The 27,104-nt window shown below is 39.9% G+C and overlaps 1 protein-coding gene across 8 annotated transcripts in view; it reads left to right on the top strand.

The window, feature by feature from the left end:
• The window catches only part of Gpatch2 (G-patch domain containing 2), a 146,227-nt gene that overhangs the window by 70,864 nt on the left and 48,259 nt on the right, over positions 1-27,104 (top strand). For all 8 annotated transcript variants that reach the window (XM_059280979.1, XM_059280987.1, XM_059280985.1 and 5 more), the window contains one exon: positions 25,584-25,651. In XM_059280979.1, coding sequence (XP_059136962.1) covers positions 25,584-25,651 — 68 coding nt within the window. The remainder of the gene's footprint in view (positions 1-25,583; positions 25,652-27,104) is intronic.

The following is a 27,104-nucleotide window of genomic DNA, read 5'->3' as shown; positions in this document are numbered from 1 at the left end:
ATTTTAACTATTAGCTATTTGATTTTTATGTGGGTTATCCAACCCCTCCAAACCCTAGTTTCCCATTGTAAAGCAGGTTCATCCTAGCAACTTCTCCACTTCATTTTACTGGGGCAATGGATGTAAACTGCCTAATCTGACACATTATTTTAAAAAGCTTTCAAATGATGTTATGGTCAAATACAATATAGATGTGTGTGTGTGTGTGTGTGTGTGTGTGTGTGTGTGTGTGTGTGTTTCCCTCAGTTCATGGACTAGATTGCTAAAGCATTTGACAAAGAGTAGTTTTTTGCTATTTGCAGGGTTGAACCTAAAGACCAGAGATCTGGATGCTTTTAATTCATTAACCCTATAGCTGGGGTGGTCAGACTTCCCTCTGGAATCTCCTGGAGCTTATGTTAAGGGAGAAGTACAGAGTGCCACACTGGCCTGGAACCCCCTGGTTGTGGGCTGGGGTGCTGGAACATTAATCTGATCTAGAGAGAGAGTCTATCCGTCTCTGACCCAGAGTGTGAATTGAATGAACTCTGGAGGGTGTGCTGTGAAGCACACCACAGGGACTGACCTCACAGCCTCTTCTGACTCTGACTTTACCATGTTTGTTTTCTTGGTTGCTTCATGCCTCTATTTCATTGATGACTTCTGAAAACGTCTTATGTCCTTAATTAACCTAAAGTTTCTAGAATGATTTTGATGTCGTTATGAGTCTTTATACAGGTGTATAATCTAATCTGTATATTTGTGTAAGCAGAAATTTTCTGTAAAGTGTGTGATTGTGTGATGTAGCTATACCTACTAATCATGTAATTACATCTTAATTATCCCATGTCTTACTTGCCTCCTTACATATATTCAAATAATTATATTAATGTAACGCATAATCACAACATACACACAATATAGATATATTGTTGTTATTGAACATATGTATAGTAAGATAAAGCAGACATTAATTTTTGAATGGGTAGTGAAAATTAAAAATCACTTCAAAATTGTTACAAGTTAGGAAGCTCCTTAATGTTTTAGAACAAATTTATTATGTACTCTCATTACCGGAACAACTATTCAATTTTTTTATTTAGTTGCATTTATAAATTTTTTGCAAAGTAATTTTGTAAACCATAAAAACATTTAGGTGTGGATGTGCATTCACTGAAAGAGCACTGGTTGATGAAGTTAACAGAACATCAGGCTGTACTTCACTCTCCAGGTTCTGTGTTTACAGTCGGTGTCCCCTTAGGAGGAACAACATTGAGCAAAGTGACTGTTCAGCTCGGTATTTCCAGGGTTAAGTCAGAACACAGAACTGAAAAGACATCTATAGATATCTGGTGAATGGGTGAATAATAATGGCAGCTTTGCATTTTATTGGGTTTCTGCACTGTACCTAGGTGTCTCTGCAGATATCACTGTGCAGTAGTACTCCTCATTTGGGCCTGTGAAAAGAGATATTAACTACTGAGGAACCAGAGCTTAGAGAGATCGGAAACCTGCAGTCTGTCACAGCTTATGAGTCAAAGGTCCTCGTTGTTCTGCCATAGAACTACCAGTGTGTGCTGTCCCAGTATATCCTGAGGGCTTGAAAAGTAATGTGTAATATTTAGAGTGTGGTGATATTGTGTTCCCCAAAATATTGTGCACCCTAATAAACTTATCTGGGGTCAGAGAACAGAACAGCCACTAGATGTAGAGGCCAGAAAATGGTGGTGCACACACGCCTTTAATCCTATCACTTGGGAGGCAGAGATCCATCCTGATCTCTCAGAGTTTAAAGCCACACTGGAAACAGCCAGGCATGGTGACTCACGCCTTTAATCCCAAGAAGTGAGCCTTTAATCCCAGGAAGGGATGGCAGAAAGCAGAAAGGTATATAAGGCGTGAAAACCAGGAACTATGCTGGGTAAGCTTTCAGGCTTTCAAGAAACAGTTCAGCTGAGATCTATTTGGATGAGGACTCAGAGGCTTCCAGTCTGAGGAAACAGGATCAGCTGAGAAGTTGGCCAGGTGAGGTGGCTGTGGCTTGTTCTGCTTCTCTGATCTTCCAGCTTTAACCCCAATATCTGGCTCTGAGTTTGTTTTATTAATAAGACTCTTTAAGATTCATGCTACATTAGAGGGATTTGCCATTTAGAGAGCAAGAAACGAAAACTAAGGATGACTACATGGGCATTCCTTGCAGAGCACTTCTGTTGAAGAGCTGATCAGAAGAAATGAGTTTTGGTGTTTGTTTGTACATGATTTAATGAAGTTAGTATCAATCTGTTGCACCCAACTAAACTTGAATCTAGATATAGTGCAAGTTTTCAGTCTTTAAACTTTTTGTTGTTGTTTTTGTTTCTCACTCTTAAGAGTTTGCCTAAGATGAGCTGACTTCCAGATTGCTTTGCTGATTGTGAAGTCATTTTGCCTGGTGTTTTTTGTGATTTATGCTTTTGTATGTGGTATGAGGGAATAAACCCAGCACCTTACCTATGCGTCCTAGGCAAACCTTTTACCAACTCACAAATATTCGTTGAATGAAGAATGAACAGTCAGTTTAGCTTATGAATGAGAAAAGATGCTAATCATCAATTATCTCTTTTTGATGCTCTTCTGTGAGTCCTGCCTCTGATGAATAGAACCATTCATTTGTATCTTAAGGTCAAGGATTATGAAGGAAGAAGCTTTAACTTAAACATTTTTCCTGGGTATTGATCTTTCCATACACAGAAATGGGATTTTTCTGAAAAAAAAAAATTATCCAGAAGCAATGCTTACTATTTTAATTCTTAAAATGTTAGATATTAAACAACAATCCTAAGATATGTTTTCTGATACTTAAATATGTTTATACGGTAGGAAATTCTGTAACTTAAAGGGCTATTTAAATTTACAATTAAATTGACAAATCTTGATTTATCTCATTGGTTACTATCTCTCTAGTGGAGATGAATTAAGTTAATCTAGCGTGGTGCCTAGGCCATAGTAGGTGCTCAGCACAAGGGTTCTGTAACTGAACTGAAACACTGTGATTGTAGCCATAGATAAGAGCTTCAGGAATGGAATTTGGGGCTTTTAAAGAGAGGGAGGGAGGAAGAAGGAAGAGAAAGCGAGAGGCCAGTCTTCATCAGCACTCTCAGTATGACGTCCACTGTGCTCCCTCCCACCTTTCACCATGTGCTCTGTTGCCAACACTGCTGCCCTGGTGCCCTGGGCCTGACCTCTTACTACAGAGCAGCACCTGCAGCCACTGCACAGCCACTGCACAGCCACTGCACAGGTGGGGCTCAGCCCAAGCCTGCCTGTCCTACTTGCTGCTCCTCTGTTCCCTTCCCTCCTCCACTTCCCTTGCTTCCTCTGCCTCAATTTCAGTGTGAAGGCCATTGCAGTTCCTTTGTGATTACGTCATAATCAGGCAGCTTTCTTCATCTATTGAAAGGTTCATTATTGTAAGGTTCACTAAGAATCACTCATCTTAGAGTCACTTAACCTCCTCAAACTTTAATGTAAAAAACACAAAACAAAAACAAGCTCAAAAAAAATTTAATTCTAATGGAGATTTTGAAAAATCGTTGGTTGAAACTGATATACTAATTTTTCTTCTCAACAATTTGTAACAAACATATAACTCAAAACCAAATAATTCTACTATAAGTACTAAGCAGTTCAAAGATACAGTAGGCAGAGATGTGTATTCATTTACCTTTTATATGAATACATACATAAATAAATTGTAAAGCAGTCATGAAATCAAGCCTTTGGGCTTTATCTGCTGCCATTGTTCCCAAGCCTGAAGCCCTCACCATGACTGCACCAATAAAGCCTTCCCTAAGTACATAAAGGCCCTGATCCTTAAGATTTTTATTGCCAGCCACACATACAGAGCTGCAAATTGCCTTGTTTCAGATTTATTATGTATTACTCCAGAAATTCTATAAAGATCAAAAGAACTGATTACAATGTTGACCTTTGCATTAACTCATCTGAATTTAAATTCAAGTGTTTGATTTGGGAAAATAAGTCCATTTATCATAGGTCTGCTACTGAGGGGATTGTGCCGCACTGATTGGGAGTGCTGAGACCAAATTTATTTATTGAGCGTGGGCTCGAAAATTGTTTGTAGGACAAGAGGAACAAAAGTTTGACCTGCCATTGTATAGTACCAGGGGAATACTGTGGACATTACCCTTTTCAAACGCGGAGTACTTTGTCCAAGTCAGTCTTGTTGATAGAATCTTCTGGTATTAAATTCAGCAAATATATACTGTTTTAATCACATAAAGCATCCCTGGATTTAAAATTAGCAACTCTTTTCTTACTAAAATACACAACCATTCCTTCCAGAGAAATCCTGTACTTAGAAGATACTGGCATGCTCCCCATCCTGAAGTTCACTTAATATATTAACCCGAACTCACACTTCTCATGGTTTTGCTCTTTGATTTACTAAGAAACTATTTGTAGCAGTACTTTGATGTACAGAACTATGGATTCAGTTAACTTTCACCTCCTGACTGTTGAATTATGGACACACAAAATCCAAAATTTAATCTCATACAGTATACTCCCACCCCAAATTGCAAATCTTGTCCATATTAATATACCTTCCTGCCTTCCCTCAATACTTGTAGAGTGCTAGAGAGTGATTGGACAAAGGGAGCAATAATGGCAGTCATCTCCACCATGTACTGATCTATCCCTAAATACCTGTGTTGTTTGATAGTGTAGAGCATCCATGACCATGCAGTTAGGACTCAACCCTGCTGCTTGTAGTAATGATGGACATCACTTGGCCCAGGTAGCCTCAAGAGCCTATAGCTGGGGTAGAGGGGAAAACATATTCTGACTTAAGATTTATATCCATCTCAATACTAGGGTTCAGCTCTCTGCTCTTCGTGGTGATTAACCTTCCAACTCCAGCCATGGAGAGGCCAGGAGTATTTTCCATTTGCTAAGATTCAGTGAGCAGAAGGGACACAATTACAGTATACCCTTGACATTTACAAGATACCTGCCCTGTGACCTGTGTGCATCTTAAACTAGGAAAATAAACAAAGCATATTGTTTTTCTCCCTTAGATTGTGTGAAGTATAATTAAAAACGTTGGGCCTTTGGACTGTTTGTGGTGAGAATGGGTGCATGCATGTAGAGGTAAGAGGTGTCAGTATCAGGTGGCTTCTATTGTTCTGGACCTTATGTTTTGAGAATTTGCTTCTCACTGGAGCTGAAGCTCACTCATGGCCAAGGCTGCTCAGTAAGTGCCAGGGTCCTCCTGTCTCTGCCTTCTCAGCACTAGGGTTGCAGATGTACACCTTCACAGCTGGCATTTCATGTGGGTATTGGGGATCCATACTCAGAGTTTTTGATTGCATATCAAGTGCTTTACCCACTGTGTCCTTTCCCCATCCCTTTTCAGACCATTAATGATTCTACAAACATAGGACTGAGTAATTTGTAGAGCTGGTAAAATTTAATTCTGCCACAAAAATGAAGGAAAATAAAGCACAAGACATCACTTTAGTAATATTCACCCATGGTGTGAGAGTTTGCAAACCCTGCATGACATGGACAGAGCTGCAAGTGGATATCCAAGTGTTGGGGTGGCATCTCTAGTTTGTTTGTCACGAGTTCACTCTATGTTCCTGTCTTACTTTAGAACCACCAAAACAAGGAGTGATTTTAGCAGCTCCTTCCAGGTTCTCAAACAAAGGTTTTTGCCAGACATCAGAATTTCAAAGAAAATTTAAAAACAGAAGGAAAAAGAAACAAAAGATCATGCTTTCCAGTTTTGAGATCTCCATGAACTCATGTGAGTGAGGCAAATCAGTTTGTTTTAATACAGAAAGATGGGGCTGAGATAAAGGTTTTGTGTGTGTGTCATTGTCATGCAGTCTGGAAAGATCCAGTGTCTGCAATTGAAAGATAACGTTTGTAACCCTGAGTAGGATAGCCTGCATGTCAGTAAAATCTACTTAGAAATCTGGAAGAGAAGCTTCTGAATTTCTTTGAAATTGACAAAAATTGATTAGCAGGAAGAAATCCCTGAAGGAAGGAATCTCTGCAGCATTGTCAATACAAATTTCTCAATATTATCCAAATTATTGGATTACTGGAAGATATAGTTACCAGATGAAACATTTCACCTTTTCTTATGTACTTGAAATAGGCATTGTGTCTGATCGCCTTGATGCTCTTTGATGAGTTAGACTCTTTCATTCCACTATTGTTATCATGAAAGTTTGATTATTGAAAATTTTAATTCTTGAGCAGCATCAGTAAGTAGTGGGAAGAGTCAGATTTTTACAAAAAAAATACCTGCTGTCAGTGTGAGGAAGTAGCCTTTTGTATGCTTTGTCCATCTCAACTCTCTTAAGCTAATTAACTTCAACTCAACAAATATTTTCAATGCCTACTATGTACAGACATTGTCTTAAATAACCTTGGCAGAAAAAATTAATTGAAACAGGTCCCATGGCAAAGCTGAGTAGACATCTACATAATCCACTGTGTGTGTTGTCAGTACTGGGATGAAAGAGGGGTGGGGGGATTCAGAGTGAAGGAAGAAGACAAAGGGATCCTTTCATTTCCGATCTATATGAAAATAATGTCCAAACTCAGCACATGATAAGGTGTTTTTGGTAAATATTTTAAAGAAAATGCTTTTTTTAAATTTTTTTTTCGAGACAGGGTTTCTCTGTGTAGCTTTGCGCCTTTCCTGGAACTCACTTGGTAGCCCAGGCTGGCCTCGAACTCACAGAGATCCGCCTGGCTCTGCCTCCCGAGTGCTGGGATTAAAGGCATGCGCCACCACCGCCCGGCTAATTTTTTATTTACATTTAAAAATTGAGGTCTGATGATTAAAAGTGCCATGTAGCTTATACCTCTTGATTTTTATGAACTAGTTATTGATTAAGGATTTAGTGTACTCATAGTAGTTACCACCTGGGTAAAACCTTCCTAATAAGTAGAAAGTAAGCAGTTAACATCAAAATCATAAAATGTTCACCCTAATCATAGCTAGGTTCCAAAGGAGTCAAAGCAAAATGTGGGCTGATGTCAATGGAGACTGCTCCCGGAAAGAAATTAGAAATCCACTGTCATGCTTGGATAGATGGGAAGTAGCAGAGGTGCTGCGAGCTGAGAAGGAAGCCTGAGAGGGCAATGGACGTGAACTTGGAGCAAGACAGCGACAGCTCCAGCACAGAGGTTTTGAGGAAACATCCATGTGTGTGTCAGCATGTGTGCCTTACAGAAAACCTGTGAGGTTAGCATTAGGTACTGTGGAAGGTTGACCCTACAGCATGAGATGACTCTCATAGCTGGGCTGCACAGTCACTGGAAGAGCCACAGTGGCATCATCCCAAGCTGTGTTGGGTGCATACCTCTAGTTTCAGCTGCTTAGGAAGCTGAAGCTGGAAAATTCCTTAAGCCCAGGAGTTGAGTTGGCCAGGGAAACATAGCAAGACTCCCATCACAACCAAATGAAAAGAATAAAGATAAAAATGAGAGACTGCTTCATCCCATAAGAAAGAATTTACTTTTTCTTCCCACTGAGTAGTAACTTAGATGATTCACAAATTTTCTTACATGTGAAACTAAGAAAAAGCTGACCAATGCTGAAACTAAGTAAACAAGTAAAGATAAATTCTTAAATTAAATTAATAAAACTTCTACTTAAAGCAAAGAAGCTGGTCTGCGAGGGACTGTAATGAGCTTATTTGGGTAGAAGAGATAGAAGCTTAATAGATTGTGTGAGAGAAGGGTGCAGTCTCCTCCTATGACTAGTTACTGTGTTGATGATGGCTGAAGCTGGGCATCTGCACTTTGCAGGTTTTGGTGGAGCAAAGGGTGGAAGGCAAAGTTCCAAGTGGAAGAGATACATAAGTTTGTAGGCATCATGTCTTACTGCCTAATAGGTTTTTTCATTTTTGTTTTTAATATATGTTGAGGGTCTAGGGACATAATTCAGTCAATAAAGTGTGTGTCATGTGAGAAGGAAGTTCTAGGTTGAATCTCCAGCACCTATGTGAAAAGCTGGGCCTGTGATCTCAACAGAGTGCTAGAAGCTTGCGGGCTAGCCAGCTGAGATTAATAGATAAATCACAGGACCCAGTGAGAGACCCTGCCTCCAAAACGTAAAGTAGGTGACTGCTGAATAATTTCTGGGCTCCACAGGCACATTCATAAATGTATATCCATACACATGAGCAGTCACATACACCTCTACACCCCTCACACACAGAATATTCTTTTAAGTTTCCCTATGAATAAGAATTTAATGCCCACTGTAAATGAGAGAGCTTTCTCTATACACAGTGATAAACATAGCACTTTGAAATTTTGCATATTTTAAGGAATCAAAAAGTATTAGCTGAACAAAGTTCTGCTCAGTTTGCATTAAAAGCACTCAAAGAAAGAAAGAAAATGTAAGTTCCAGAGATGAAAGACGTGAGTGGGGAGAAACAGGGTGGGCAAAGTGAAGAGGACTAGAACTCCACCGGAAGTGTTTGAAGGCCGCAGTCAGGTAGGTAATGGAGCAGGGCCCTGGTAGAGTTTGTGGTAGGCTGGTTACTCCCTTTTCATTGGCATTTAGTTCCAATTCTGAGTCTTCTGAGTTCTTGCCTACAACTCAAATCAGTTGTCCATTGGACCATTCAACAAATACTATAGGCATTGTGTGTGTGTGTGTGTAGGGAATCATTTGAACAGTCTTGACTTCTTGCTTCAATGTAAACTCCTACAAAAAAGCTAAGAAAGTCCTAACTCACTCCTTGATGGACTTATTTCATGTCAGCTCACTGACCTGACTAGAGCTGCACAATAGATACTTAACATTGAGATAACATCTGGTGTGGAAGTGTTTAAATCAAGTGATTGGAACTAAAACCTAGCAAGGAGTCATCTTAGCAATTAGATCGAAAGTGAAGTGTCAAGCTAGTTGGTAAAGCAAATTGGAGCTCTGGGAGCTAGGCCTGCTCCTTCTAACCTAGCTGGGGTAGTTTGGATGAGATGTCCCCCAGTCTCAGTCATTTGAACACTGGCCTCAGTTGTGGCAGCTGAATGGGGAGATTTGGGAAGTGTGGCCTTGTTTTGTGGGCTCTGAGATTTTAAAGACTTGGTATTTCCAATTGCTCTCCTTGCTTGGTGCTTCTGCCACAAATGTGTGTTCTCAGCTTTGTTCCTGCTGCTATGCCCACTGCCTCCTGCCATCATGGACTCTAACTCTGTGAAACCATAAGCGCAAGTAAACCCTTGTATAAGTTGTCTTTGTTGTGGTGTTTCATCACAGCAATAGAAAATAGTATCTAATACACCAGTGTTGGTTGAGGCCTTACTATTTTTTGGCATTTTCCTAAGAACTTTGTATATAATAAATAACACTCATAACCATCATACAACATCAGGAGCAGTCTCTGCTGTCAATTAATGTGTGTTTATAAGGGGATGGAAGTGAGGGGAATAACAAGAAAGCTAAAATGTGGCAAAGCATGAGTTGGAACAAGACAGTTTGACTAAAGTCTACACCAAGTACCAGTCACATTATGTCAAGTTGAGTTTTGTGATAGTTTCAGGCATCTGCTGTCCCCTACAGTGAATATAAGCTAGTGCTTTATAGTTAATGCTATAATAAATCAAATCATATATTACGTGCAATTATATGGCCATAAAAGAGCAAAAGGGTCTATATTTAGAGATAATTGTTGCTTAGTCCAGGTGGTGATGGGTGCAGAATGTCCCAACATCTCTTTTATTCTATTTAGATATCCTATTTAAAAACTAAAGCAAAACTCACTGTCCATGCTTTAATAGATCAAAGGGGGGGAGTTTAAAACAGAGTTCAGTCCTGGTGCAGAGATAGGAAATCCTAGCACTTGAGAATTAAGACAGAAGGATTCCAAGTTCAAGGCCAGCCTAGTGATGATAACAGCAAGACTTTTTCTCAAAAAAAATAAATAAAAATAAACAAACAAAACAGGAAACAAGCATGTTGATACATGTATATACTCAAAAGACTGAGACAGGAGGATTACCATGAATTCAAGACCACTTTGGGATTCACAACAGAAAACTATCTCAAAAACTCAAAAATAAATAAAATAGAGGAGAATTTCATTTTGAATATGGAGTGTGGCTGTGTTTCAAATTGAAAGTGAACTGGACAGTCAAGGCCCTGTTCCATAATAAGATGGGAGATTTTTAGTGATGAACCTAGGACTTAGTGCAGTTGATAATGTCTTCAAATGGTGGCATTGGATTGTGAGTTGAGAATTGAATACTGCTTGCTGGAATGTCACTCGAGCTCCAGGGAACCTTCTGTCCCTACCTTGCCCCCAGCCCTGAGGTTACAGATGTCCACAGCACTGCACCAGGCTTACATGGATGCCAGGGATCCAAACTGAGGTCTCATGCTTGCAGGGTGTGCCCTTACCTGCTAACACATTTCTCTTTGGTGCTATTTCTAAGATGGTTTTCAAAAGCCTTCTAACCTCTGTCCACCCCCCAGACCATAGTATTTTCAAGTTTAGAGAATAGTCTTTACAGTGACCATGCATACTCTTGATGCCAGCGCTTAGATGTCCCTACAGACACATCTGAAGATAATGCTTCACTAATTATCTAGATATTCTCCAGTCTGCTCATGTTAAGATCCACAATTACCCATCACAATGAGTTCCACATTTCTACACTAAAATTGGGGCTCTTCTGCTTACTGGGCAGGAGAGACTTAGGGTAAGTTATTGTAACCTGTGTAAGCTTCATTGATGAAAAGGTGTGCTCATTTCTGGAATCTCACAGAGCAATAAGAATAGATCTTTTACATTGAGCTTCCTAAAGTACTTGCCATCTAGAATGTGCTCAGTCTTTGTTTGTACAAAACAGTAATAGTGGCCTTGATACTAAGTACATGCCAGGTTCGGCACAAGGATGTCAGAAAACAGCTGAAACAGTGTTTCTGAACTTGGAGTTGTCCATAGCTAGCTGGGCTACTTGGCATTCTGTGTGTGTACCCAGTGAAGCAGAGTGAGGTTGCATAGACATTGTGTCACTATTTCAGACAGACTACGACAGAAGTCCCAAGTTTGGTTTAATGTTCCTGGAGCCAACAGTTGACACTGATGGGAAAATTCAGGAGATAATCGGAGCTGCCCAGGTTCTTAGCTATGTGGAGCTTAACTGGCACAACTCTCTTATGAGTGGCTCCTGCTGTAACAGATTTAGAGTTTTTGACATCCCGTCATATTTGCAGTTTATACCAATGCTTGATGGCATCATTTCTGTCTGTGAATTATTTTAAGCAATGTGCTGCCTAGAAAGATAATTCAGCAATCTCTCCTCTATATTATTTTTTCTCTATAACTTTCACCAACTTACATATAGAAGTGTTTAGGAATTCATTTTAAAAGGCTATAACATCTCTTTCACTTGTATTTTAAAATTTATGAATACTTTATTTAAAAGAAATGGTAAATTCATTTACTGGGTTTATTCTCTGCCTATTTCCTAATCTACATTTTTATGAGACTGAAATTTGAATGTTTGTAATTGTACAGAGGGCAACTAAGACAGCATTCCTGAAGTATACACAGCTGTTGTATTTAAACTGTTGTGAAGTATCTGAGTGTCTACTGAACACTAGGACCATCTCAGAAGGCTGGGTACCTTGAATTGGTTTAGGACATGGTTCAGTGTAGACAAATATATTAAATCCTGATGACCATTAAATGGCAGATTTGAAAACTAGGCATTATTGTAGAGAAATAAGCATATATATAATTCTAACATGAGACAGTCAGGTGAGCAATGTAAGAAAATCTCGAAGGAAGTCAGAGTGGAGAGAGAGTACTCGTGCTGCATATAGACTTAAGACTTCACAACTTCGTACTGTGTGCCATCATGGAAGGTGTGCAGTGCATCTGGAAGAGAAGGCACACTCCTGCTACTCCAGCCAGTGCCCAGTTGGTCTGCTGGTTTCTTTCAGACCCTAATAATTGGCTAAGCAAAAAGCAGCTGTAAAATATGCAACTCAGAGACCAATGAGGTAGATAGGACACTCCTGTTTTATTTAAGCTGGTGACCTTTCCACTAACTGGAAAACATCCAACTCACTCATCAGCCATTATTGTCAGTAATAGTGTGTTCATGGGAATTGGTTGGTTCTGTGGTTCAGACAGGGAGGTGTAAGATGTTCATTTTCAAAGTAACTGTTCTTTAAAATTAGTGTGTCGTTGAGTGGTGGTGGTATACAGCTTTAATCCCAGCACACAGGAGGCAGAGACAAGCGGATCTGGCCTACAAAGTGAGTTCCAGGACAGCTAAGGCTACAACACAAAGAAACCTTGTTTCACAAAACAACAGGAAAATTAGTGTGTTTTGTGAAGTAAATACATATCTGCATTTCTCATATGCTCATTAATGTTTCATCAGCGCTGACTGCTGTTGGTGCCCGCGACACTCACCTCTAATGTCCACTGTGCTTGTTTGCTGTCCCATTCATTCTATCACTCTTTATTCTTGCTCCGTCTGCTTTATCACTTACTGTCTCCTCTCCTATCCACATAGTGTCTGCATCAGACTGGGAAACAACACAAATAACGACTGCTCAGAGATGAGTCTATGTTAATTGATACCATAGGATGGGTACAGATGCCTCCCCCATGTTACAGCGGAGGGAACTGGGCCAGCAGGAAAGCTGCTGGATGGAGGAGTAGACTTACATCCTGTCGGTCAGCTTCCTAGCCCACACTTGCAGTGAAACCTCTTTACACTGGAGGATCCATGCTGATGAAATTAATGCACAATCTCCTCATTTGGTTGAACTGTGGTGCATATGCCACTATGGCCATTGTTGGAGAGCGCAGCTAGAATTGCTTTGTTTCTAGATGCATATCACAGTCACATCTCCTTTGTGGTTGAATTAATAAGCTGTGGGTGGGAAAATGTAACATACAAAAGGTGAAATTTTCGTGTAAAACTGTGAAAACACTGAAAAGGGTGCTCACTGCTTTGTGTGTGGACTCCATAGGAAGGCGCCATCCAGCCTTGTGTTAAGTGGCTCTTTTACTGCATGTCCTAATGAACTGTTGCTGCATTGGAAATTTAGTAGGGCCTTTTGAGGTACCATGCTAGAACACAGTCGTCCATGGATTCCAGCTGTTTGCTATGATTGCATCACACTTGCCATGTTCCAAGACTGCTCATTTCAAAGCCTCATTAGGAGTAGAGATTTCTTAGAGCACATGTCCAACACAGTCAGGCCTTCAGGATCCAGCAGTATTGTCCTCCTAGCTTCTACAAGTACACTGTTTGTACTTTGGTTTCTCACCAGGCAAGGGCCTAGCCCAAATGTGGGTCCTCTCCTAGAGACATGCCATACCTGCACTTGTGCCTTCATAGGGAATCATCCTTCGGCTCCATAAGCTACTCGATCCTTCTAACCCCCTTGATTAGAGACAGGAGGATGTTTACAATGCTGGTTCTGCCTTCCTCCTCCTGTTTCAGCCTAGTTCTCCAGGCTTCACAGGAACCAGAACAGACAGATGGGAAAGGAATTTCCTTGTAATGTTGTGTGCAAAGGAACCTGGACTCTACATCTCCGGGTTCTGGGTGGAGGAGCCAGAAAGCAGCTAGGAGTGAGGATTTATTGAAGACCAAAATATGAAAACATGTGAAAACCTATTTTCTTTTTAGTTTTGACTTGGCTAACCTTAGTGGAGTATGGCAGTATCAGCCAGGTGGCATGTATTCAAGCTTAGCTTTGAAAGACTTGAACATAAATCTTATGTAGGATGAGCAATATTCTTAGACTTCTGAGCCTTCGATATTTATCTCATCTGTTTCCCATGGCTTTCTAGTAAGGGTTGTTTCCTCATTTGCAATATACAGCTCCTTGTATCTATATTTCACATTTACATTCTTGTATCACATAAAATTTGACTCAGCTCTCTCAATTTCTTTGTTGATTAAAACAAACAAACAAAAAACAAAACAAAACAAAAAAACCTAGCATTTCCCAGCTTGGGCTTTGTCAGACAGAAAGCCTCTTACATTGTGTCTGGCTTGGTAGTCAGTGGGTTGCTGTTGATGTTGTGCATTTTAAGTTTGCAGATGCTGAGCCAGCAGGGTTTGTATTATACAGTTCCTTAGACTCTTCCATAGTCCCCAGTACAGTGCTGGATGTAGAGGAAGGTGTTCCCCTCTTTCTTAGTAGTAGGAACTGAGCATTTGAAAGGCCGGTTTTCTAAGATGGAAGGTAGAACTGGATAGGTAGAGCAGGCTTTCTTACTGTCAATTAAGGAATGAACTTAGTGCAAGCAACAGGATACCAAAAACCAGTTCCTTGACCCAGAGGGTTTGGTTTCTGCCCTGAATTCTTGGAAGGCATAATTAGATGGTGTGATTTATTCAGGTGAAGAAACCAGGCATAGAAAGCCTTTGGTTCTTTCAGTCTTTCACTCCTAGTTTAAAATGGACATGGGTGTGTGGCACGCACAGCTGAACACATGCCACTTAAGTCCTTTCACAGGCTGCTAAAGTGGCCAGAACTTACAGGTGACTACCTCCAGCTTCCTGACTGCAACTCGAGTTGAAATAGATAATTTACCTACATTCACTTAAACCTCAGCCTACCATAGAGTATTGTAGAAACATGAGTCTGTGACCATGTGGCTACTTCCTTGAAATAGACATTGGCTGAAAGATGTTAAATTACAAGGTCTATTGGGGATTTTTCTTGGGATCCGCTGAGTGTCTAATATACTGAGACCATAATCTCAGTTTCTGGTCACTGAACTCTACTTCTTTGATAATTTACCCATTCCCTCATTTATATCTTGAAGAGTAGGTTGCGTGTGTTTGTACTTGTGACCTTCCCCCTTCTCTCTCAGGCCAAAGTTGTATACTCCAGTTATGGAAAGTTTAAGGTTTGCGACGGTGCACGTTTCCAGAGTGGCCTGCACCACAGAACTAACGTTGGTTTGGTTGAGCAGCCCGCAGAGTGTACTATTTTTAATTATTTTCTTTGCTAAATGTATACTGGCTTAAAAATGCAGATGCCATCTGTATTGTCTTTATGGATTACTATGAATTTTTCTTTGAGATTCTTAGAAACCTCTTTTAAGTATTGAGAATGGCTGGTTTAAGATTCCCCACAACACCATTGCCTTTGTAGGGAAGTAACAAGTTGACTACCTTACCAAGACATTTTGAAAAACCACAATGGAAGCAATGCATGATGCAATCTGGAAATGTGAATGAGCAGCAGATAATGATGTAATGTATTACCTAATGTGCATGGAAAATACTGAAGTGTTTTTGGCCATGTGATTCTTGAGTGTAAAAATAATTTTTACCTAAGCACATGAAAATCTTCCTGGTTGCCTTATATTCTTAGATAAAATAGTATTTAATGTACATATAGAATTTTGGTCCAAAAAGCTGTCTTAATAATTTGTTATGTCCTAAGATGTGTGCTGAATCCCATTACCCTCAAATGTAGCCCTCATCCTCTTCTACAGCTAAATATATATGCATATATGGAAAAAAGTTTCACATGTACCAAGCTCTGCAGTACCAAATATATATATACGTATCTGACATATATATGAACAAAAAGTTTCACATGTACCAAGCTCTCCCTAGAAAACTATTGACTGTCACTTTTGTTTTCTAAATGCTATCCTTTATATGTTGACTATACAAATGAATCCATAAGGACAAGACACCTTTTTGGATTCTGTGTTTCAAATATGTGTATAAAACTGTTCTGAAATAACACACATATACTTATGTGTATATATGTATGCACACACACACATACACAAATATATATATGACTTTTAGTACAGTTGTGTCAGGAAGGAAAGGAAATATTTTAATTTTTATTTATTTAAATTGCTTTGTGGTAGTTGAGTGTTGTTTTAAAGAGAGTTTTGAGTATCCGGGGAGATAATAGCATTTCTGTATACAAATACTTTGTGTGAGCTCCAGTATGTGCAGTGTATTTCAAGCTAATAACCAGGGCTTACAGTGGGTCATTGTGTCATATCCCAATGGTATCCAGTGAGATGGAAGGTTATCTTCTGTGTCAGTCAGGTAACCCTGTGAACACTTTTGAGCAGGTAAGATAATGGCATTGAATTTTGAAGTGATGGTTGAAATATATTGGAATATTGTGACGTATGAGAACAATAACTTTAAAAATAAATGTAGCTGCTCTTTGACATCTTTACACATATTTGACAATGTGCTCATTTAAACAATATAATTCATGCTTAAGCTGATATATTAAAAAGTAGTTCTCTCATGCATGAGAAGCATATAGGAAACTGATGAGCACAATTAAAGCTCAGACAGATGTGTATGTATGTATGTGTGTGTGTGTGTGTATGTGTATGGAGTGTAGCAGGTAGGTAGACAGACAGATGTATATGTATGTATGTATGTATGTGTGTATGTGTGTGTGTATGTATGGAGTGTAGCAGGTAGGTAGACAGACATATATGTATGTATGTATGTATGTATGTATGTGTGTGTGTGTATGTATGGAGTGTAGCAGGTAGGTAGACAGACAGATGTAAAAGCTGTCAAACAACACCTGAAACATATTTTTTCTCCATCTGAGATTCTGAATTGACATTTCCTAATAGCACTAGTAAGAATTTAACCCTTTCAAGCTGCAGAGATGGCTCAGAGGTTAAGAACACTGGCTTCTCTTCCAGAAGACCAATCCCCAGCACCCTAATGGCAGCTCATAGCTGTCTGTAACTCCAGTCCCAGGGGATCTGACACCTTCTAGCTTTCCTGGCACTAGGCACACGAGTAGTGCACAGACATGCATGCAGGTAAAACATCTATACACATAAGTAATTGAGTAAAAAATAATTTAACCTGTTTTTTTAAAATTCATCTATTTATTTTATATCCCAGCTACAGCCACCCTTCCTCCCCTCCCAGTCCCTCTCCCCCATTCCTCCTCTTCCATCTCCATCCAGGAAAGGGCAGTTCTCCTATGAGTATCAATAAAACATGGCATATCAAGTTGCAGTAAGACTAAGCACCTCCTCATGTATTAAGGCTGTATTTAGCCCTTTTTTAATTGCTATCAAGTTTTGAAAATGAAAATACTTAGACCCAAACATAAACATGGTAATAATACTTTTAAAATTTCCTTGGTATTACTGTGTTTCTAATATTGTATGTATTTAAAGATTCGTTTATCTTTATTTTATGTATTTATGTGTATGAGTATTTGTCTGCATGATTGTACATGTCTGGTGCCCTCAGAGGCTGTAAGAGACCATCAGATTTCCTGGATTGGAGTGACAGGCGATTGTAAGAAGCTATGTGAATGCTGAAGATGGAATCCAGGTCCCCTGCAAGAGCAACAGATGCTCTCAACTGCTGAGCCATCTCTCCAGCCCTCTAGCATAGTATTTTTATAAACCATTACACAAAATGTCAAACCATTCTTTCTAAATTGAAAATAATGTCGAAGAATTTTAGTTCTGTCTTTCTTTGTATGTGCCTACAAGATAATTTTGTAAGGCTTAAACATGCGCAGTATTTTGAGCAGAGATGTGTTTTCTCTGTATGTGTATGTTTAAAAAAATGAGTCATAAAAAACATTTATTTTTAAAAGTACATGTGAATTGCTTTGATTTGGATTGAGTAAGAAAGTGAATATTTATGGCATATAAATTTCAGTTTTGGAAGAATGTGTAAATTCTCAGTATAATTTAAGCGTGCAGAATTTTATGAAATCTTAAAGCGTCATGCCATCCTGAGGACATATCTCTGGTCCATCTGCATCTACTCGTAAGCATAGTGCCATTTACAGAGTTTAAATTAGCATATGTTGTCTTCTTCTTATTGAAACCCATAATATGGCAAGCTGTATACATGAAAGATTTCAGAAGCCCCCGGTCAGCCAGTAGAGGCCACTCCTAGCTTGCTGAAACTGGATGGAAAGTGAAACTCCATCATAGCCCTGTTGAGCATCATTCAGAGCTGCTTAAAGTTTAGATTGTACTCAGAAAAACATTTCCATAAATAAACCAGTATGAAAACAGTTACCATTGTGCCTCTTACTTATGCAATCATGAATCTTTTCTGTTGAAGCATTGAGTAATTACTATTAGTAATATAGAAATGTAAACTGTTAGTTATCATACCAGAAACATGAATCTATGCATTTATTCATTATAATGGTTAATATTCTAATAGGCTAGTAATTCTAAATTGCTATTCATACAGACTATATATTAACTGGGAAAAACTGCAGTGGAGATTTTAAATCATTACATCGTATAGTTTAGTCATGTGTTGGTGTATTTGTTTGTAGATAGATAGATAGATAGATAGATAGATAGATAGATAGATAGATAGATAGATAGATAGATAGATACTGTGTGTATATTATATATATGTATATATATATATATTTATGGTTTAGGATAATTTTTTCTTTTGACAGCTCTTAGAAAGATGTGTCTGTAGTTGTTGAAAACGTACTTCAAAGTTGAATAAAGCCTATGTGTTCATCCAGTGCTCACTGGGAGGCTAGAGCTCTGCAGTCCCCGATTCCCTCCAAACTGCCAGTCATAACTGAAAGGAAAGCTCATAATTTTATGTGATTTATTTTCCCTGGTTTTGTTTTTTAAAACACTTTTCTTGCATTTAGATTTATACGTGATTTAGAAAAAGAAAAAAGAAAAAGCAAGCAAAACAGTACATGCCCTAATTTTTCTCCAAGTTTCCTCTCATGTTCTCATCCCAGAGTAGTTACACTCAGTGCAACAGTTGTACTATTTGCTGTCACGATTACAACCTGGCCTATGTACCAGCATCTCTACTGGAGCTGCCAAGCCCCTTTAACTTTACACAGCCTGGAAATTGCAGGGAGGTCCCTGCCTGCACTTGGGTTTATCATTCTGGGCTGAAAGCTTTTCAAGAGTATTTTTGATCCAGAGTGCCATCTTCTGTGGGAAACCCCACTTGAGAAAACTTGCTGTGTTGTCTCTCTGAAGGAGAAAAGTATTCAGGGGTTAGCAGAACACCTCGGGTTCAATCCATCCCTGGCCAGTTTCTAGTCTGGAATATGTGCCCTGACCTCAGCAGATACTAATTTCCCTATCTGTCATCTGAGAATGCCTCTTTGCTCTTGAAGCCCCTTATTTATGAAACATCCTATAAAAGCAGGCAAGAACTATACAGAATGGGAGTGTCATTAATAACAATAGGAGTATTGCTGTATTAGTTCTTGATGCGTCATACCTCTCCCGTGGTAGACGGCTCTCTTGGTTCTTGCCCTCTCGTGAGGAAGAATTTCACAAGACACAAAGAAAAATGCAGTCAGTGAGATGTATTAAAGAAAAGATAGACATACTCATAATGTGAGCTGTCATCCAGAGAGTCTAGGGCTTTGCCTTTTAATCTATCCTTACCTACCTCATTTTCTCTATGTCTCCTAATTGATGGGTTTACATGTACCCCCTTCCCAGGTCCTCTTAGAACCTGTTTAACCCAGAAGTTCTTTGCTCCCTTTTGAGAGTTACTTATGGTCTCTTGGCTGATTGCATAACTACTTGCCTTCTGTCTTGTCTTCTACTTCAGAGGTTTTCACGATTTTATTAGTTTGTCAATTCTTTAATTAATGCTTCCAAAAGGGTTTAAACTCTTCATAGTGAAACTCGCTGCTCCAGTGGGAAAGCTTTCATTCTGACCGACAGGTCAAATTATCAAAGCCACTCATTTAATTTGATAAAGTTAGGGATACTTGTCACTAATAGTGGCATCAGTGGTAGCTGTGCTGCTAGGATCAAGCCTGTTGTGAGTGTGGTGTTTTTAAAGATAGAGATTGAAGGGAGCCTGGTATATATTTCCATACTATTAACAAGTTGAAAAAATTCCAAACTTTGGTCTGGGAAGGAAGCTCTATCAATAAAGTGATTGCGAGCATGAGTTTGGTCCTTAGAGCCCAGGTAGAAAAGGCTGGATGTGGTGGAGCACACGACAGTCCCAGTGCTTGTAGATGGAATCACCAGGATGCCTGGTGCTTGCCGTGCTAACTGCAGACCCACAAAAGACCCTGTCTCAAAGCTGGGTAGTGCCTCAGGAGCAACACACAAGATTGCCCTCTAGCCTCCACATACATGTATGTACACCTATGCCACACAGAGACAAAAATCCCACACTTTGGGGCATTTTCTTAGTTGGAAAACTAAGATATTGTATTAATTTAATTTAATGGTATAATAATTCAGTGTTTGAAACCTCAGGTAATCCAGTTGTCCTCAGAAATACTGTTTGTTCTTGAACATTCATTCTTTCTAGAGGACATTGTCTAAAGCGAAACCTCCTGCTGGGTGAGGCCTCACAGTGACTATCCTGAAGCACCTGTCACATACCATGTATTCTTATTTGTCTATTCTTGGACATCTTATATCCAGGGAAACTTACCTGATCCACTTTCCAAATGCATATTTTACTTTCATAGACACCCAGGAAAAGAAAGTAATTAATTCTGTTATTATTTACTGATTATTCTCATTCTTTAAAATATATATATGTATGTATGAATTTTACATATATGTGCACATGTGGATGCATGTACATGCAGAAGATGGCATTGGATCCCCAGAAGCTGGAGATACAGTTGATTGTGTACCACCTTATGTGTGCTGGGAACCAAATCTGAGTCCTCTTGAGCAAAAAGTCTTCTAACTACTGGACCATCTTTCCAGTCCACTGGTTATTCCTATTCTTAAGGAAGAATAACAGTAAGGCTTGGATTGTAACTCACGACTTATAAGAGTTTATCCTGGTGATAGTATAACAAAAATCACCCAGTTGAATGGGAACTGTATAGTGCTTATTATATAGTCAATGTAAGCATAATTCTGTATAAATGCTAGGTAACTTCTAAGTGATTGTTCATTTCTATGAAGCTTGCCTTGATACTGGCTGTGCTACTGTGTTTAGGGCAGTCAGTGACTGCTGCATGCAGTCTGTGTTTCCTAGGGAGGCCGGGAACAGATGAAGAGGACAGCGTCTAAAGGGGGCTCACGTTCGCTTCCTTCTCCCTGGCTCATAGAGCCAGGGCCAGCTATGGAATGGGAACATAGTGGTTCGGAAAGTTAAATTTAGCAAGTTGCTAAGACGGATGGAGCCGGGCTTAAATTGCATACAGCTACTACCTTCCTGGAGAGGCTGTTTCCCCGCTTTATTCCTTTAAACGAGATGGCTGTGTGTTCCCCTTCACTCTAGAGTTATCAGTAGAATGCACACTTTTGTGGGTTTTACAAGTTGTCCCACAGTAATTTTTACTTTTTTTGCATGTTGCTTTAGGCGTAATTGTAACCTTTATTTTCTTTAATCTGTGTCTGTGCCCAAATAGATTGTACCTGTTAATCGTGACCAGTCTGTAATATTGTGAGTGTGAATAGCATAGTGAAGTATATTGTTCACCCCTCTCTAACTTGTAGCAAAGCTTTGAGAGCAGCAATGTCGTCACGGGTGCCTCACTCGGCTGACGTGCTCTGAGAACCTCTATGGGTGAAAATGGAATAACCATTTGCCAGGCTGGCTTTACAGAGTTTTATTTCCTCGGCTTTTTTTAAAACTGAAGGTAACTCTGTACACAGCAACCAGAACCAGTTTCCTTCTGTTTTTGTTGTTGCTGTTTGTTCGTTTGGTTGGTTGTTTTTCTTTTTTTTCTTTTTTTTGCCCCGTCCTCCAATCCCCCCAGCTCTTGCTTCCCGTGCCCCAAACTGAAAGTCATATTTGGTAACTTGTCTTTGTTGGGTGGTTTTCCTTAATGTCTGTCCCATGTATTTGACTGACACGTTAGTTGACTATAGTTGAGGCCTTCATACAGAGCTTGCTTGACTGTAAAGGCTTGCTTCTCTCCTCAGTGTCCTCAAATTAATCATTATTCTGAGAAAAGAGGAAACTCTTGCATCTGGACAAACTGGCAGGCGGTCCAGGCCTTGCCTCCCTCCAGCCTGGAGGCTACAGGGCTTGACTAGCCAGGCCTCACCAAATTGAAAAGCCCTCTTGAATGGCAGCCTGCCACAGTTAGTGTTTGTCAGTGTGGGCACTGAGGCAGAATAGTGAGCACGGGGTGATGGGAAGGCTTGCTGGAAGGGGAGAACAAAGCTGCTGGTTTTCAACCCTGCTGTCCGGGTGGAGCTGCATCCTGTGCGAGTCTTTAAAACAGACGCCCTGAGTAGTGTGCCATCCACACTGGGCAGCCCCTGTCCCAGCCTCACAACCCACGCCTCAGCCCAGTGTCTGCTTCAGGGAGAGACATGTCAGCTGTGTCACGGGGACCTACGGGAGGTTTGGCAATGGGCAAATGAAAAGCAACTGCTCTGCTTGTCTCTGACCGAAGACCGCCAGTCATCCTGTTAGACGTCGTGATGGAGAAGAGCAAGACCGAACTCCAAATGTGTCTGTTAACCTGAGAGGACAGGTGCTCCCCACAGAGTCACTTGCCTGCATTTGCATTCTGTCGGCAGTTGTTATCTTGCACAGCTATGGCCACATGTTCATCTCTCGTACCACAGTGTTCTCTGAGGTCAGTACCACGGCCGCAAGCAAGAGAAGCAAAAGCTGAGACCACCACAGAAGTTAGAGTCTATGGGAACCATCTCTTTCTGGCTGTGGCCTTTTGTTTAAATTTGTAGAAGCACAAATAATGTAAGCAAACGTTAGAACCACACTCATTACCAATGGGGTATATTCAGCAACTAAACCCTAAAGATTTAGGGCATGCCATATGATGTGTGGGATCATTATTACTAATGCTGACTAATTAAATAAATGTTAACCTTGGAGCTCTGTGACTCCCAAGAACTCTGTATTATGCAGATACCGTTTTTGTATGAAAAGCAAAGTACCTCTTCTCCTACTAACCATATGAGGTAAAATATTTGGCACTAATAAACCTGACTGTCTGCCTGGACATGGTGGCACACATATTTAAAGAGATATGTCTTAAAACAGTTTATGATTTCTTTCTAAAACTTCCCTGGAATTAAATAATCACTATATGATCTGATTTTGGAAATTGTTTCTGGGGTAGCGGCAAGGGCTGTACCACTGACCTATACCTTTAGACTTCCTTTTTCTTTTGTTTTTTGAGGTTATTTTATTGTATTTGTATATATGTGTAGCAGGTCTGTGTAGAGGCCAGAAGAGGGCATCAGATCTGTGGAACTGGAGGTGGTTGTGAGCCACCAAGTGGGTGCTGGGACACAAAACCCAGGTCCTCAGCAAGAGCAACAAGTACCTTTAACCCCTTAGCTGTCTTTCCAGCCTCTTCATTTTATTTTTATAAGTATTGTAGACCCTGAATTAATCATAGAGGACCTATAAATTTTTATACTTTTTAAATATGTTTCTGAAAGGTTAATATCTTGATGTATCATGCTAATAATCAATCATATTAAGCATTTTGGAAGTTTAAAATGCTCTCAGAATTCTGTATTGCAGATTTCATGCTCAGATTTTGGGTAAGTGTTCTCCTTATAATAACTTTGAACTCTAAGGTGTGACCCTCACAAAATAACAGAAGTGATGCTTTAGTTCAGTGGGTCTCAACCTGTGGGTCATGACCCCTTTGGAGTCACATATCAGATATCCTGTATATCAGATACTTACATTATGATTCATAACAGTAGCAAAATTACAGTTATAAAGTAGTAATAAAATAATTTTATGGTTGGGGTCACTACAACATGAGGAACTGTATTAAAGGGTCGCAGCATTTTGAAGGAACTGGAGAATAGTCATTTGTCTTTCTCCAAGGCCATGACCAGGGAAACAAACATGTGAAGTTTTAAATGTCTACATTTGATTCTTCAAATCTTCTGTGAATTATCTGCTGCAATTGAAGTGAGCTTGTAGATTTTAGACATGTACAATTCCTGAAAAATATCCAGGAGGATTATTTCTGACTGGATTGAAAGCTTACATTTGTATTGTGGTATAAACTCGTTAGAAGTTCTGTTTTATTATATTCATTCCCCCTGTATTGTTTTCATCAGGCAATTTATCACATGGCTGTATGTGAAATTTCTTCATTTATTAAATTTCAGATTATGTATTTCAAGCCAGAGCAAGACTTAAACATTTTCCCCGTAAGTGTAGCTTCAGGTAAACAAGCAATTTTAGCCCCGAAAATAGCTCCTGCTCTGTCAACATGCTGCTTATTTTTTCTCTGAGATAAAAAGTTCAGTTTTCTGATATTTGTACCAAGATAAAGTCAGTAAACAAGATTAATATAGTGTGGAAAAGGTTGTCAGCAGCCCTAGCAAAGGAAATAAGTTGCCTGTACATAGAACATACTGTAAACTGAATAAAAGTGTCAGGTCCGCCATGAGATAATGTGATCATGGACGTCTAACAAACCATGACACGGGCCCAGGCGGCTTTTCTCACAGCTCCAGTGTAGAAAATGGATTACTGTGTTCCAGGGATACCTGCTGGAATAACATGAAGTTGTACTCTGAGATGAATGTGGGATGTGGCCCTGGAGCAGAGCCAAGTGTTACCTGTGGCCACCCTGGACATATTACTGTCACCCCCTGCTCACTGGCTCTGTTTGGGTTTCTAGAAGTGTCAGAGTGGATGCTGGCATCCTTGTTACTCAAGGGTTACAAGAAGAAAGTTTCCCAAAACATTTTTTGTTTTGTTTTTTTAGGCCATGCTTTTTTTTATTCTGTTGTGGTTAAATGGCTTTTGGGTAAGCAAACAGGCACAGCTTGCATTATGAGGGAGCATGACTCAGAGTCCTTTGCTTTAAGTTCATACCTTGTCATTGGTGATGGCAAATTCATCCATCTGAGAACCTTGGGTATAACAGTAATGCTGTGAGGTTCATCACAGACTTGAGCAGTTGACACTGTAGATGAAACAATTGATATTTTCTTTTTGAATTTCTAATGTTACATAGACATAGAGGAGCAAGTGTTCTTCCTATTTGCTAAATGCTAAAATTATATTTCACTCAATATAACTACCCTGGTAATTCCTTCCTTTGTGGAAAATATATAGAAAAGACCGTTCACTGCTCCTTTGACAGAAGTGCTTGTACTGCCTGAATTTGCATGTCATAATGCAAACTTCTGTGTTTAGAAATTTACCACAGAAGTGGAGTTCACAAAAGCAGCATCTGCTGGGGAGTGATGAGCTTGAACCTCTTCTCACACAGGGTTGACAGTCACTGCTCTGTTCTTCAGCATGGTGTTTACACTGTGGTGAAGATGCTCTGACAGTGTCTTCAAAATCTAGTAGAGTAACTCTGTTAGACCAACAAGATCACTGGAAAGATTTGTTTTATTTATGGAGGCCCAGGAGCACTTCTGATCCCCAGGAGTTGGTGTGTCAGGTGGGTGCTAGGCACCGAGGTCAGGTCGTGATTGTTCTCCATCCCTCACAGGACCATTCTTACCCAGATTTCTGCTCCTTGCATTTTGTCTTGGATTTGAAAATTAATCTTTCCTCCATTTAGAAAGATATCTTCAGATTGTTACAGCCCTGCACTGTCTTTAGCAAGCCAATTGTGACCTGTTTTTGTCATTTGTTTTAAAATCTCTTTTCAGACGTCTGCTCCTGGCCCCGTCAGTAACAAGAGGATGGTTCACTTTTCCCCAGATGCCCATCACCATGAGTGAGTGCTCATGTTCCTGCAGCTTGCTGGGTTATTCCACTTGTTTCTCTTAAGAAATTGGGTGACTATTTCTGAGTGACAGCAGTTTAATTTGTGCCTGCTTTAAAAGCATAAGGCACGTGGATGGTAACAATATAAAAACAGCTGAAATGGAGCCCATGACAGACACAGAAGGACTTGTAAATACATTCTTTATATTGATAGAGTTTGAAATTCATGCCGTATTCCCTGAAATCCAGGCTGTATCTAAAAGCATTTAAATCTTTATGAAGTTGACCTCACCGAGCCTGTACCCCAGCCTTTCTGTGATGCCAGCATGAATGCCAAATGGCCCATCTTCCTGATGCTTCTCCACTCGCAGCTTCTGCCTGGCTAGCCTTTGCTTATCACAGTGAAGATCTATAATGAAACCAAAATGTATATCCTTTAGCAACAAAAGAAATGGCCCACTAGGTAACTTTAGATAGCTAAACAGTTATATTACTTTAGTGAACTATAGGTGGGATTTTGGGAAGGTGACTTCAATTCTAAATAGTCTTGTTGGAAAAGCCTATGTTATGTGTGGTAGTTGGATGTCATTTGTCTCTTCTACCATCTGCAGTTGATTGAAATTGCCACCTATGAGAGAAGAAAAGGCATGAGTTCATTAAAACAATTACTTTTTCCTAGAAAATAGTCTTACTAAGATCTGTTAATATTGGCTTTCTTTTTAAAAAACAAAAAACAAAACAAACAAAACCAATTGCAACCTAAATAGAAAATTAACAATTGTTGAAGCATAGTAAAATGATAACAGAATCTCCCTGTTTTCTTGCTTGATGTGATGAAGCTTTAAAAAAAAAAAAAACCCTCAGGTAACAGCCAAATGTTGTGTAGAGTTTCTGTATTAATTTTGTTTGTTGAACTACAAGGCTTAGGTAAGTAGATGTGGCACTACTTAATATAAAACTCTTCAGTAGATGCAGAGTGTAGATGCTCTGCAGGCAGGGGATGCTTTCCTTATTGCTGCTGCACTCCTGTGCTAGCCCAGGGCCTGACAGGGAAGACGCTCAGACAGAGTTGTGGAGTGCCTGAAGACCCCAAGTGCTGATTTAAACTAGGGCACACTGACCTGGCTGTGGGCCATGGCAGTGTACCCATCCCAGCACATGGAAAGTGGAGGCAGAAGGATCAAGAGTTAAACGTCATGTGTGGCTATTTAACAGGTTTGGGGCCAGCCTCAGCTTAATGAGACCCTGTCTCAAAAACTGTAATGAATAGATAAGTAAATAGGAAAGAACAGGATCGGGCCAACTGCCGTGTTGCCTCTAAATTCACAGGACTTACTCTGAGTATCCCTCTGTCTCCTCCACCCCAGGATCTCCAAGGTTCTCAGTCAGTGAAGACGCTTCAGGGGTAGAACACAGATGTGGTTATGTTACTATTCCCCTGTGTGAGGATTGCCGCTGGTTCA

Source organism: Peromyscus eremicus, chromosome 15 (assembly GCF_949786415.1).
Source record: "Peromyscus eremicus chromosome 15, PerEre_H2_v1, whole genome shotgun sequence".
NCBI lineage: Eukaryota > Metazoa > Chordata > Mammalia > Rodentia > Cricetidae > Peromyscus > Peromyscus eremicus.
The sequence above is the reverse complement of the archived record's forward strand: the minus strand, read 5'-3'. Positions and strand labels throughout refer to the sequence as shown.